Source organism: Talpa occidentalis, unplaced genomic scaffold (assembly GCF_014898055.3).
Source record: "Talpa occidentalis isolate TD23 unplaced genomic scaffold, MPIMG_talOcc4v2.1 talOcc4.14, whole genome shotgun sequence".
NCBI lineage: Eukaryota > Metazoa > Chordata > Mammalia > Eulipotyphla > Talpidae > Talpa > Talpa occidentalis.
Window position 1 is genome coordinate 63381686 of NW_023601433.1, and position 15124 is coordinate 63396809.

The 15124-nt window shown below is 36.6% G+C and overlaps 1 protein-coding gene across 1 annotated transcript in view; it reads right to left on the reverse strand.

Annotated features, from left to right (window-relative positions):
• Window positions 1-15124, reverse strand: part of ITGA8 (integrin subunit alpha 8) — a 140544-nt gene that overhangs the window by 73597 nt on the left and 51823 nt on the right. The window contains exons 12-13 of the mRNA XM_037510662.2: window positions 11148-11353; window positions 9747-9938 (exon numbers count right to left, since the gene is read on the reverse strand). Of these exons, the coding sequence (XP_037366559.1) occupies window positions 9747-9938; window positions 11148-11353 (398 nt within the window). The remainder of the gene's footprint in view (window positions 1-9746; window positions 9939-11147; window positions 11354-15124) is intronic.

Here is a 15124-nt window from a genome sequence, read left to right on the forward strand (position 1 = left end):
AATTGGAAGAATTAACATTGTTAAAATGGCCATATACAGCAAAGCTATATACAGATTCAATGCAATTCCTATTAAAGATTAGATAAGCATTATTGAAATTTATATGGTACCACAAAAGACCCCAAATAGCCAAAGCAATCCTGGCAAAAAGAGAAAGAATGGAGGTATCACACTGCCAGACTTAAAACTATACTACAATGCTACAGTAATCAAAACAGTATGGCACTAAACTAAAAATAACTGCACAGACCAATGGAATAGAACTGGGAATCCAGAAATAAACCTACACTTGATATGGGCAGTTAATATATGACACAATCAACTCAATACACTGGAGAAAAGAAATATCTTCAACAAATAGTGTTAAAAAACTGGATAGACACATGTAAAAAAATGAAACTCGACAACTGTCTCACACCATATACAAAGGTTAACTCAAAATGGACTAAAAACTTGGAAGTAAGAACTAAGCCATCAAATACATATAAGAAAACAGACAATACTCTCCATTACATTGACTTTATCAATGTCTTTGGGGACTGCACATCAACAACATGTGAAACAAAAGCAAAAATAAACAAATGGGACTATATCAAATTAATAAGCTTCCACATAGTGAAAGAAACTTTCACTAGAATAAAAAGACACCCCATTATTCTTCCTCTCTGGTTGCCTCAGTTTTGTAATCAGATTTTTTTTAATTCATTACCAAATAAAAAATGCAATGTTTTATTTCAAGTGGAAAATGATTGAATGGATGGTAATATATTAGCAATCATAAATTCCAGTTCATTTTGCACTGTTTTCCTAATGGCTCTGGACAAATCATTATTCATTGGCAAATTTGTGGTGAAGTCTTCAAGGTTCTCCAGATGACAAAGCCAACAGCTCTGTCAAATTGGTTGGGGTCACACAACTGTGCTTTCTCTGCTCTGATCTATAATCCAGAACTCTCTTTTGCCTCTTGAGTCAGATTTGTACTGGAGGATTTGGATCTTCTCTTGCCTTCATTGTGAAACAGCCAGTTCCCAGCATTCTCCCTGGCTGAACCACACCTGGACAGCAGACCCACTAACCTCATGACTCAGTTGCCTGAGTGCATCATCCACAGACATGACTCCTATCTTGGCATTGCTGTGCTCACAGCTTATAGCATCTCTTCCAGGCACTTCTCATCTTTCAGGCTCCCTCTCTGCTTAGTGCCTTCCCAGGGCATGTGTGTTTTTTAAAGATGAATGAGAATGGTCATTTAAAGTTGTGTACCTAAATTTACTAAAGGTCTACTCACTTCATACAAGGATAGCATTAAGAGAAATGACAAGATTTAAGATAATGTGTAAAGTGATGGGGTTAAAGACAGTGTAAATATGGCAATGTTGACTTGTAAGTGGTTATGAAATTGGCTTAAGTGTTTGGCACTAGGAAAGTGGCTCATGTCTGTGGGAAGCAGGCATTTAGATAAGTCTCCTTGAGTTTGGCAAATGTGTTAATCTAAAAATAGACAGAGGCAGCCTTTCTTCCTTGCTTCTTTATGTAACATGCAAAATATTACTGAAAGGAAGGTTATGAGTTGAGGAAGAAATGTTTGAAAAAAGTGCATGATTTTATCCCAGAAAGTAATAATCCTAGCAATCTGTCTGAAATGCTTCCAAATGAACTTTGAAGAAAAACATTTACAAGTTGGAACATGGTATTAAGTTGCAACATTCTAATTTACCAAGGGTTTATTTTTCTTTTTAAAAAAAATCCCACACACAAAAAATAAGAGTGAAGTAACAAACAATGAGTCTGCCTTATGAGAATAGTTCTTTATACATTATTATTACCCTTGGCTGCAAAAATCACTCCTCTCCCTTTGCTATTGCTTCATGCATCCCTGGTTGCCTTCTGTGTCATTGTATCAAAGGTATTTCTTTGTCCTTGTTGAGGTCACAAAATATGTGTGCTATCCAGTCAATTGCTAGAAGTAATGGAGGAGAAACTGTTTCTTTAGAACCAGTCTTGTTTATAAGTAGCTACCTTTTGGGAATGATTTCACAATTTCCAGAAGAGACGGATATATCCCAAGCCACTTCCCCATATCCAATCTGCTAGAAAAAAAATCCTATGATTGAAACCTTTTGGGACATTGTAAGTTTGCTAACTATATGTATTTGGAGAGAGGTCTTTTAAAAAGGTAATTAGGTTAGAGATCATAAGGGTTGGCCCCAATCTAATCTGACTGGAAAAAGACGAAATTTAGACTTAGACATAGAAAGAGACAATGAGGACACAGGGAGAAGTCAGCCATATGCAAACCAAAGGTGAGAAACATTAATTAAACGACCCTGCCCACATCTGATCTTGGCTTTGTAGATTACTGAACCAGTATTTCTTGCTGTTTGAGTCACCCAGTTGTGTGGCAGTTTGTTAAGAGAGTTGTACTGAATGGATGTATAAACACACAAATTTATAGAGATGAGAAGTTGGTAGGGGATGGAGAAAGAACACTTTTTTCAGAGGTTCCCTCTACCAAGCATCCTTATTCAACAACTCTTTACTGAATAGCATGTGCCGAGTCCTGGCTGGCTGCCGAGGACTCAGCACTGAGCAAGCAGACACATATCCTGCCCTCAAGACACAGTTTATCAGTCAATATTCCATGTGTCTTGTTAAAAATGCAAACTAGCATCCACTGAATAAGTCCCCAGGTCTCCAATATTACATTGTATTGAAAAGAATAAAGATACTGGGTCCTGTTCCACTACACATTAGGAAAGGAATTAGTGTAAGTTTCTGTATCTGGTATGGAGAAGCCATGAGGAACAGAGAGGAAAGGATGCCAGGGGTGAGAGGCTGCGCTCCCCCGAGGGAACTTCATTTGCTTTGCAATTAAGGCTGAGGACTGGCCAGACCCCAAGTTTCCTGTTGTACACTCATACTTTCATGAATTTCTGGTACCTTTTTGGAAAACCAGCTTATAATAATGTGATTACAGAAAAATGTCAATAAGAAAATAGAAAATGTCATGTAGAAAGAAGAGCATCACATGAGCAGTGTCCTCAAACAGAAAGTCCTCAAAAGGACTTTGCTGCTTTTAGTTGCCTTGTAAATCTCTCAGATCCTCAACTCATAGGAGACTTTAGGCAGAAATTACTAGAGTAATTACATTAAGACATAGGTCTAGGTCTGCCACAAAGTGCCGGGACCTCAGTATTAGAATTTATTTCCCATCCCTTCCATTTTCATTTGGTGGATGGTGCTGAGAAATAACAATTCACTTGTAGAGTTCTTTGTAGTTTGCAAATTGCCTTCACAATAACCCCGAGGGATGGGGGACTGACCTGATGACTTCCTTTTGTAGCTGGAAGACCTAACGTTCATTGAAAGATGTCCAAGGTTTCAAAGAAGTTCAAGGCTTCAGAGCTGAGGATAGTAAGTGAAGAAAGAATAGGGCCCCAGACTCCTGCTCTGGCATTGCTTCTCTTACTCTGGCTGCTGCTTCTGGTTCTCGAGGGCTAACAGTTTAAGAAGCAATCGGCATTTAAATGCCCAGTAAATATAGAGCTAGGGCCAAAGTTTCCCCATGTCAGGAATAAGTGTGCCCCTTTGAGTGGACCCTCCTGTGATCCCAGTAGAAGAACACCAAAGTTTTTTTTAAGGGGTATCATCATTTCTTCTTATGTTTCTATTCTCATTCTGCACAAGAATAACATAGTTTAGTAGGTTTCATTTAAGAAAGTTAGAAAGCAGGTGAAAAAAAGAGGAGAGTAGCAGTTTATATGCCAGTGTGTGTGACTGCAGGGAACTTTGTTCATTCATTCATTCATAAATATTTATTTATTTATTTTTGTTCTATGTGTTTGGTTTTTTTTTACACAACATTGTTCATTTTTAAACAATATTTGCTTCCCCCCCAGGTGTAGTCCCCATAGAATTTCCTTCACCAATGCACCTGTGCACCATCACCACAGTCCCTCTGCTCACAAATATTTTTTATTAGGTGCCTTTAGCACCAGCCAGTGCTCTGGGCTCTAAGGATTCCACAGTGAGCAAAACAAAATCCTGTGCTTGCCCTCACCTAGTAAAGTGTCCAGTCTAAGACATTTATCAAATAATCACATACATGTGTAATTTCAATCTGAAATAAATGTTTTTAGAAAAAAAAGACAATAGTCAGGGAAGGCTTCCTGAGGAAGTGAACTGTGAGCTAAGTTCCTAAGTGGGAAATGAATTTATGGGAAAACATTCAGGGTGAATAGAGGCAGAAGGGATGCTTCAAGGGAATAACACTAAATTATGACTTTTAAATTGCGTATTAATTAATTTAATGATTATATGGAATGATTCACAGAAAGAACATGCAGTGGGAGGTCAGAAATGTGGAGGTTCTAAGTACACCCCCACTATTCCACATCCCTCATCTCCTCCTCCCCATGTCCCCCCCCACATAAAAGCGAATACCACAGAGCAGCAAGTATTAACTATCTTTATTTGCATTAACTATATAAGTCAGATCAAGCATAAATGATATCCTATCATATTTACTGGTGCCTTGGGTTTCAGAAAGAAGCCAGTTCCTGTGGTGGTGTGTTAGGAAGGCAGTTAATTCAAACTAAAACCAACAAACTTCTAGTTTCTGGTATGGCACTTAAGAAGCTTAGAATTGCTACTCCATCCTAACAAATAAAAAGCCAAATGATCTGAAAAACCAACAAGGCTTTGGGATCCATAAATGAAGTAAGGTCATAGGGCAAATGCTTCCCCCAAAATGGAGAGACCGACAGGGAGAGGCTCGGAACTTAATGCCAGGCAGTGCGTGTAGAAATCCTGAACTGGAATAAGTGGATTACTGGAGGCTCAGTGTGGACAACCCTGAAAATTAACAATTCTAGGGGGGCTCAGTCACCAGGGTGGGTGGGGGGACACTTTTGTGAGTTTTACCTCCTGTGTCACCACCAGGTTCTCTACTAGAGAGATGTCCTCTTGGGTTTTTTTGCAAGGGGAGGGGAAAAAAACATTTTTTATATACTCAAGGCTTCAGTTACTATGGTCAGCTGTGGTCAGAACAGCTGGCAAATGCCCTGGCTTTACTTCTTCTATTCACCTGATTCAGTGCAAGACTATTGACTAGGATTCTTTCATGGCCTTTGACCTCAAGATTCATTTTCTTTATATTTCATTGCTAAAGACAGAATAGTTAAAGTATCATTTTGAAATATGAAATATATCTTTTTCCATTATTTTTCTACTATAGTACCAATTATTTGACATGTCATCCAAGTCCTTTTATTTTTGTTCCAAATTTGCCTTTCATTAATTCTGTTATGTGTGGTTTCATCAATTTGGAACAAAATTGCATGGGGAGGAACAGCATCACTCGTGTGGTTTTCTTACCAAAAACACGTAACCTCAATCTAATCATGAATAAGCATCAGACAACTTATTCAGAATGTCTAGTCAGTTCTCTTCAAAAATGACAAAGTTGTGACAGCAATGATCAAGAACCTGTCACATATTGGAGGAGACCAGGGAGATGTGACAACTAGATGCCATTTGGATTCTGGATTGAATCCTGAACTAGAAAAAGAACCTAAAGTGACAACTGGCAAAATTCTATTTGAACTTCTAATAGGTCCATAAATTAATTAATAGCTCATTATACTATGGATATATAAGATCTTAATATTAGGGGAAGCTGGGTGAAGGGTTTATGGGGCAGTCGTCACTATTTTTGAGACTTTTCTGCCAGTTTAAAATTATTTTCAAAAATAGGTTAAGAAAATAAGTCTTGTATAATTTCACTAATATTTTTTAAGATAGAGCCTTAATAATTTATCCCATATTACAGACATAACCTGGGAGGCAGTAAGTCTAGATCTTAGATTATTTAATCAGAGTGGTTTAGAACCTAGAAAGACCCTTCAAGAGTATTCAATAGTCATATCATTTTTAGGTGAGGAGAAGTGGAATTACTAGAGTCACAATGGCTTTGGAGAACTGGTTCTAGAACTAGTCTTTCATCTCTCCATTTTAAATTCTACTTTAAGACACTACTGGATTCAAGTCCAACAACTCTTCCAATCGACTTAATTCAATTTAGCCTAAATTGAAAAGATATTTTTATAAGAAAGTTAATATTCTAATTGCTAATGTGTTTGTAATGAAATTATGGAAATCTTGCTCAATAAGAACATGTTTTGCATTTCATAAAAACTTGAGTTGCAATTCGAGAAGTAAAAATAAATTTTGACTATAAGATTTGAACTTCATTGAACTAAACTTCAAGTCAATTTCAAGGAATGCAAGTCTTGATTAAAATGCATATTCCCTTGATATTATTCCCAAAGCTACCCTTTGATTTATTCTCCTTGCTCAGTTGTTTGCTTGTGCACACGCGCGCGCGCACACACACACACATACACATCATTCAAACAAATGATGAGTCATTTTATTTCATTTGATATAACTGTCTGAGATGGCTTCATGATATAATCATCATATAACAGGGCCCTGAACAAGACAGTGATAATCTTGGCATTCAGCCCATGTTTTCTTCTAGTTTTTATTGCCTGTAAGATTTCTGCTCCTTAATAAAACATACACTTCCCCTCCCCCACCCTCCCAATCCTGGGCAGTGCATTTAGCAGATGGCCTTGTTATACAATCATGCTAAAGGGATTAGTCTCCATCATTGAATTTTAGGGATTCCTGACTATCACAGCTGTTTCTTCTCTGAAATGCTTTCACTCAAATAATGTATACAATGCACTCCGGTCAATCCTAGTTTTCCAATGAGTACCAAGATAGAAACCTGAACACATCTATATTTTGAATAAAAGAAAGAATTTTGGTGCCAGAAACAAAAATATTTATGATTCCTATTTATGTATGTGTGCCAATGACAATATTTATTCTTAAGAAGCCTAAAAAAATACTGAGTAGTTAAACTAGATGTTAGGAAAATTACTCCAAACATTATGTCTATAAAAGAATATATATTTCTATAACATCTCCCCATTATATTCTGGTACACTAGCTCAAAAATCCAGTCATATTAAAACATCACCTCTTCTGTACTCACCTCCCACCTCCTCTAACTTCCATCAGTCAGTCATTACCAAATTTTGTCTATTTTTCATTTACATTAGCTTGTCAATTCCTTTCTTGTGATTGCCATTGTCGTCACCCTCATTGGGCCTAATTTACATGAAATAAATACCTTTAAATGGCAAAGGGGTTAATCAGGAAGAGAATTTTCCATTCCTGGTGCCCAGTAAATCACAGTTGTGAGAAATGGGAGAAGTCCCTTTTGCCTCATTTCCTTAGGAGTGGAAAGCAGGATGGAGGCAGAGGTGGAATTACATCATAGCAAGGCCTCTGACATAAGGGAAAATTTCTAGTGAGGGACCAGCAAGAGGATTTTACGAGTAGTTCTCAAAACCAGCATAGTTTCAAGAACCATGGCCTTACCCTCGTATTTTTATTTTTCTGGGGTAGGGAAAGCGAAGTCATCCTGTGAAGTAAGCTTGGGGACCATGGAGATTGAACGAGAAAAAGAAAAGAATAAAAACTAGTTTGTATAAGAAAAAATTACCTCTGAAATATAGTCTTATTTGAAAACTTGATGGAAGAGTTGCCATTTATTAACCTATGCTCTAGATAATATTTCAATTTAAATATATCATTTTATATAAACAACTTCATTTCACCTTCATGCCAATGTATTATCATCTAATTTTATACAGAAAGAATTGAAGTTTAGATAGGTTCAGAAATGTTCTCTTTTATGTGCAAGATTGTTCTTTAGTCTCTCTTTCTTCTACCTTACCCCTCAGCCCTGACCCCCCTACCATGTCCCTTTTTTTGCCCATCCTCAATAGAAAAGTTGTTCCATGTTTCTCTCCTTCCTGGTCCTTATTTAGGAGACTTCAAAGGCTTTATGATTCATACATCCTTTATTTCTTTTACCTTGTAGAAGGCACATTCTGTCTTTCAAGTTCCCTGGTATGCAAAGACTCTGATAAGCATAATGAATAGAATTAATAGCAATAGCTTTTTAAAATAATTGTTTATCTGAAATCACAACCCATGAAAACTGAACGTTAATAGGTGCTGGAGTAATAAGATGTGTAGGTGGAAATTAGCAATGGTTAAAGGACTAATGTAGGTGGATCAATCTAAGGGTAATCTCAGAAACCTAAATGAATTTAATGAATCACCCTGACATATTTTGGGAAAGAATCTAAGAGACCTAGATTTTTGATTATTTAAAATTGGAATATTAACCATTGTTTATTTGACCAACATTATATAATCTAAGAAAATAAATTTAACCAGATGTTCTTGAAATTTCCACAGATAGGAAGCATTTGATACAATATACAGGTGTCCCCCAGTTTTCAAAAGTTAGCATTTGGCAGAAGACCCAAATCGGTACCTGTTTTTGCTAACCAAAAGAAATCTGAAAAGGGCTTTTACTTTAACAATAAAAGGCAAACATAAACCCAAGAAAATGCATTCAACATTTTCTTTGTAGCAGTTATTCTAGAAGCAGAGGTATCCTAAGCAGCAAGTTTCCACTTCCACTCATTTTTTCTCCTGTGAGCATAAACTGCTCTAAAAATAATGCCTATTAATTTAAAAATATATATAAAACAAAAATACCCAGAAATCTGTGAGTTCTTCTTAAAATAAAAGACTTAACTCTTAAAATAAAAATAGACTGGCCCTGCTATTCTTCTCCGTGGGAGCTGCTTTATATAGGTTGTGGATTTATTCAATCATTTCTACTTTTACTGTACTATATAGTACTATTTTAGATTTTATGTGCTATTTGGTAGGTTGATGTGACTTGGTAGGTTATTTTAGGGATCTAGGAATGCTCAAAACTCCTTTCCATATAAATTAATCCTAATTGCTTTTTCTCTTTTTACCATCTCAACTCGCCAAAGGCTTCATTAGTAGCACTACTTTTGGATAATGGGGGAAACCAGTAATACTAGATATACTTTGTGCCCACTACAGAGTCTGTGTTACACTCATGAAAGATTTCCAGCAAATTTTTTGCCTAATCCCAGAAGAGGAAAAAAAGCCAAAGGATTGAAGTTAGTGATATGTATTTAGTCAATGAGTCTATTGGAATGCAGCACCAAACCAGACAAATACCTACCTATGGAAAATACCCAATTAGGGGAGATATGGTGGAAAGAGACATGTTCTTACTAAACAGTGAAAGCTGTCAGTTAACTATTAGTCATTTCTAAATATTTATTGGAAGCATCCTAAAGTAACCAATATAAAACTAAAAAACTGAAACATAAAACCAAGTCTAATGTTCTCCGTTAAATTCCTTGATTACTGAAACAAATCCATATTTTTGTACATCATGCACAAAACATGAATTAAAAACAGGATTAAAATAAATTGCTCTAAAAAGGTATCTGGTGCAAGCTATCTTTGTCAATCCAAATTACTGAGGGGTTTCAAATGAAAACATTTGCAAATTTGACAAATTTCATGTACAATGCAGTTTTTGAAGTGATTTTGCCTTTCTAATATGGCTCTTGTCAGGAAAGGGACTATTTGTTCTGTCTGCCTTCAATTTCTTGTGAAAGTCGCTCTGGAATCACACACAAAAAAACCTGTGTCATGGGTAAGCTTGGCCTTTGCCTTTACGAGAGAACAACTTACGCATGATGCATTTTCCAGAGAATGGACTCTTTCTAGGAAGTGGATCTCCCCCTGGAAAACAAAGAAAACCTTACCTGGGTATTCATTCTTGTCTATGTCTGAATCTCCTCTTAAAGTAAAGCCAAATCCAGAAGGGACAGTCTGTGAGGCCCACACTCCTTGCAGAGTTTGGGAAGGCTTGGTGTTTAAGCCGTCCTTGTTCCCATTATAAATGAGCACTTTGCCTCTTTGATCCTTGCCTGCAAAAGGCACCCCAATGGCAATGTCTGCAAACAGAGACATGTAAACACATGTTTAAGAGGAAGAATGTTTTAAAAATCAAACCATGTACAATCAAAGAAAAGTAGCATGAAGTCCAAAGGGTGTATTTTGTTTCCCATGAAAATTTTGCAGTGCTACAGTAAATGATTTGTTGTCTTTTATCTCATGAGTAACTACTATGTGTTGAATGTAGTGGGAACAGGAGTGAACTAGATGTTGCCTTTAGAGAATTTATATTTTAACGCAGGTAATAGATAGTTTGGACCGTGAGATGATGGAGAAAAGTTGGAAAGTGACATATACTATTTAGTAAATCATAAAAATCGATATGACAGAGAGTCACTGGATTGTTATTTTAGATTACTGGGTCAGACTTGGTGTCTCTAAGGCTGAAATTTTAACTGGAATCTAGAGACAAGAAGGAAAGGAACATGTGAAATCAGAGGGAAGAGGACTTCAGGCAGAAGAAATGACTGTGCAAAGGCCTAGAGGTGAAAGCAGCTTGACCCATTGGGAGAGCAGACAAGGATGGTCTATAGGGAACTTAGTGAGTAATGGGGAGCAGGGTCAGATCACCACACTGGGTGGACTAGAGAGACACCTTTAACGGCACATGAAAGTTTCTTAATAGAAGAAAAAACAAGCTCTTTCACAAAGATTATGTCATTTAATGGTAACAACATCCTAGAAGATTGGCAAAATCCATTTTATAGTTGAGGCCGCTGGGAAACCTAGAGAGAAGCCTATTGCCTGACCCCCACTTTAATACGGCATTGAATGAAAATGACCCCCCCATAGAATGTGTATATTAGGACTGTTCTAAACAATAAACATAAACACAAGTGTCCCCCACTTTTTCTAAGTTCATGTTATGCCATTTCATTCTTATGAAAGATCTGCATTAGTACTTGTTTTCACTAACAGCAACACAGAGAAAATTTCCATTTTTATGACAAGGGTGAAAAGCAAAGAGCTTTCCTTCAGCATTGGTTTTGAGCAGAGACTATAGAAGCAACAGCTGCTTGAGCAGTGAACGTGCATTAGTTGAAACATACAAGCTTTCAATCGCCTTGAGAATTTTGATAGTTTAATAAAAACCAATGATACCAGCTGCGTTACACACATTTTTTCCAGTACTTTTAAATGTTCATTGTTTCCTTTGTGCAACAGTAACATGAACACATAAATGCTTTCCAAACATTGGTATAAATTACCATTGTATCCATCTTGGTTCAGGTCCCCTAGGTGTGCCACAGCACTGCCAAATCTCCCGAACACCTCGCTACCTGTGAGGACCTGCGGGTCTCTGAAGATGAGAGCGCTCACTTGCAGGTACAGGTAAACTTGCCCTACTTCTCTAGGGTTACTCTCAAATTCACGTTCCATAAAGAGGGGGGCTCCGATCAGTATGTCATCCATTCTGTGAGGAACAAAGAGAGAGATCAGTGCTCTGGCAGACATGAGATTCTCTTAGTACGTTTTTAATCCAGCAGATTGTACAGTTCCATTCGTATTTTCACTTTTGCAAGGGGCATTTTACAATCATCATATTTCTTTTATGGCTTTGTTATGTCTATGGAATAGAATGCTGTAAGAAAATGGGAGTTGTTAAATTATCACATTGCATTTTTTTAGCTATGTCAAAAATAACTTCTTTAAGAAAACCACAGCTATTTTACTCTTTTCAGCTTGCGTGCATTTCCAGAAACTATAGTCACACAAGTAAAGCAAAAAGACCGAAGCAGATTTGTCTAAAAATGGATTCGTTTGTCCACAACTTATGCAACTATATGTTTTAATTATAATGTTTTCTTGTAGTCAGAAGATTTAAAATAAATTTCATTCCCCACTCTTTCCTCTTGTTATATCAATTTAAATTAAACAGAAGCCAGATGTTTTAGTACTGGCTAGACAATCAGAAAACAAAAATTTCATCCCAGATGAGAAGTGATCATAATTATTTTAATGTATATATTATAGAAGGAAAGTAAATTTCAAGACATGGACACCTAAGCTAATTATTTAGAGCTAGACGCCAACCTCCAAGAGACCAAAGACAGAAGTGGTTAGAGGTGTTTCCTTTAGATAGACAGGTAGGCATGAAGAGTAACAGAACAGAACCTTCTAATTCATGTGACAGTTTTTAAAATGTGCATTAGTAAAGACTGTTATTTGGTCTTTACTAATAACCTCTATGAAAATCTGTCTGAAGACACCGTTGCCCTAGGAGATGTAATAATTTGAAGAATGACCTCAGGCAAAAATACAAATCTGTATCTGACTATTGTGCCTGTGCTGAAGTTTGCCAAATAAGCTAATTGCTAAAATAGTATCATTATTCTAAAAGGCAGGGATGAGGTGGAAACAGTTTCTGAGAGCAAAAAGCCTTTAAGATGTGAGCAAAATGTAAGACACTCCAACATCACTTCAACCTACCCCTCTCCAATTTCTCACCAACCCTGTGATATTCATCTACTATACTTCTCAGTATGATTCAGGAGATATCCTGTGTTCCAACTACTTTCACTTTACTGTGGCAAGTGATTTAAAGGACTATTAGGTCAACTCTTTTGAATTAATTTACAAGTGAGGGTAAATCACCACTCATATAAACATGAAGAGTGGGGAAAAGCTGCATGATGCAAACAAACTGAAAATTGGGAGAAAGACGAACCTTGAGAACAGCTATTATTTTACTTTCAGGTTCTAAAACTTAAGGTGGATAGCTATACTCAGGTAAAACAATTTCTTAACAATGTTCCAAATACACTTACTAAAAAAAAAAAAAAAAAGAAATTGACATAGCTTGTTATCGTGTGTGTGTGTGTGTGTGTGTGTGTGTGTGTGTGTGTGTGTGTTGTTTAGGTTGGCTTTTTCCAATCTTGTTTGCAAGCCATTAGGGAACTGAGAAAGTAATTTAATTGGTCCTGACTGTGCTTCAGGCTGACTTGGAGAGCAGGGCTCAGAGCAAATTCTAGCCCTTCCCTTTCTTCCCAGGAACCTAGTTGCCTTTCTGTTATTATAGTCAATGTGAAGAGGCATTAAACATGGAATTGCATGAGCTGTTGCTTTGTAGTTCAAAAATGTCTAAAGCCACTAGTTCTCTGTTGCAGAGACATTTTTTTTTTTATTCTATAAAGAGCACAGCCTTATGATTGGTCTCTGCGGACATGAACATGAAGTGGGGCTGCTACAGTTGGCTCATACATTTCTCACTGCCAACACTGACTTCTATAAATGGGGAATGATTTGACCTATCGTTGTGAAAGATAGCACATCATGGAAGTTTTGGATTCTTGGAGTATTATGACAGCATTGATTTATTTTCTTAGAAACACATTCCCCTAGAGATTTAAGCATGTCTTCTAAAATGTTCTAAATGCCAAAAAACAGAGGGAGACATTTGTTCTTAATTTATAATTGTGTTCTCATAATATTGAGAGACAGTAGCTGTCTTGGGTTCAATTGGTACAATGTGCCTTGTATAATATTTTACAGTTAATGTCAATATTATTTTATATTAGCAATCCCACTTGAGAGTCACAATATAAAATCATTGCTTGGGTTGGTGTTTCTGACTCTTGACTTGCAGCCTGTTAATGGGCTGTGAAATCAATTTAATGGGTTTTGACAATCCATTTTTTTTTGACAAAATAGAATACAATAGAAGCAGCAGAGTGAATGTGTCATGTACAGTAAGGTAAATATTGTCTCATTAAACTTTGTTTTAGTTGTTTGTGTTTGTACTGGGTTACAATGTCAATGTATGGACTGTAGGAAAAAATTAAATCATAAGCAAATCACTGCTTTATTAGGCTATTTCAAAATTTATTTGTCACATCCTTTCTTTTGAAGATACCTAATTCAAGTTTAAAGTTCAGAAATATTTGTCAGTAAAGATTGTTCTTATTGACCTTCTGATAAGTAGTTGTTTAAAAGGTTGGGTGCTGCTGTCTGAGAAAACATAATATATAAAAGAATGCAGATCAGGAGACTGTGTCCTGGAGTTGTTAGTTTATTTACTTTTAATTGTTTTATGATAGGCAAAAATTAATAAAACTAATCAATTACATTACAGAAATCAATTTTGTTTACAACCTTTTTGTATTTTGGTTTTGTAGTTATTCTGCTTAATTTAGTCATAATGATATAGCTAATATGAGCAAATATATTTGGAATAAATCTAGCATGAAATACAGTTTCCCAAAGCTGCTTCCTTTCAAATGAGTTTTCTCTAAAATGCTGTCTTAGTTATCTAACTGCTAAGAATTTCTTTAAATTTTTCTCCTTTTGGCCCTGCAGAGGCTAGAAACAATCCAATAGATTAAATTGTGATCCTGTGAATTTCTGAAATAGTATAAATAATATACGGTCCAAAAGTCATAAGAAAAAAAACAGATATGCTTTCTTAGGCTCAAGATAAAAAAAATGCTATCTTCATTTCTTGTTCACTTTGTCCAGAAATCCCTAACAGAGTTTACAGTGACAGAGTTTGTAGCTCTGGCTATCTCAACTGATGTTAAATTTACCAGCTTGTTTATATTTTCAAAACAGTTACAGGCTTGACAATATAATACACCAACTGGCATGCACGTAACTGATTGACCTAAATTTTTGGAGTCCATTCATTATACCTTGAGATTTTTTTAAATAAAAAATATTGAGGGGCCTCCCGTGTTGGTGCAGCAGTTGAGCGCTGGGCTGTGAAGCTGCCCGCAGCCTCTGCAGTGCCAGTTTGATCCCTGGCTGCTGGTGAGGGTCCCACATGACACGACACACTTCTCCTGACATGCCCATTGCTCCCCTCAGCAGTGTATTTTGTCACTGCCTGTTGTGTTCCCACTCTGGCTTTGGTGAATTCTCTCACCCTCCCGCACTTCTGACTGTACCCAATGCTTGTATAAATAAATAAATAAATCTTTTAAAAAAAATATTGGGGAAAATTCCCACCAGTCTGCTAATTTGGTCACATTACTTAATGACTGTCTTTTTTCCCCTTGATGTTGAGATTTTGGAGCATTTGTCAGGACTTTGATTTTCTAACATAGTGGATAGAGAAGATGGTAAATGCTGCCAAAGAATGTTCACGAGTTAGCCTCATGCACAATAGTACTTAACTATGCCTTGGCTGGACAGAGACAAGTCTGGGGCAAGACTGTAAAATATGGGGAGTCCTAAATCCAAAACCATG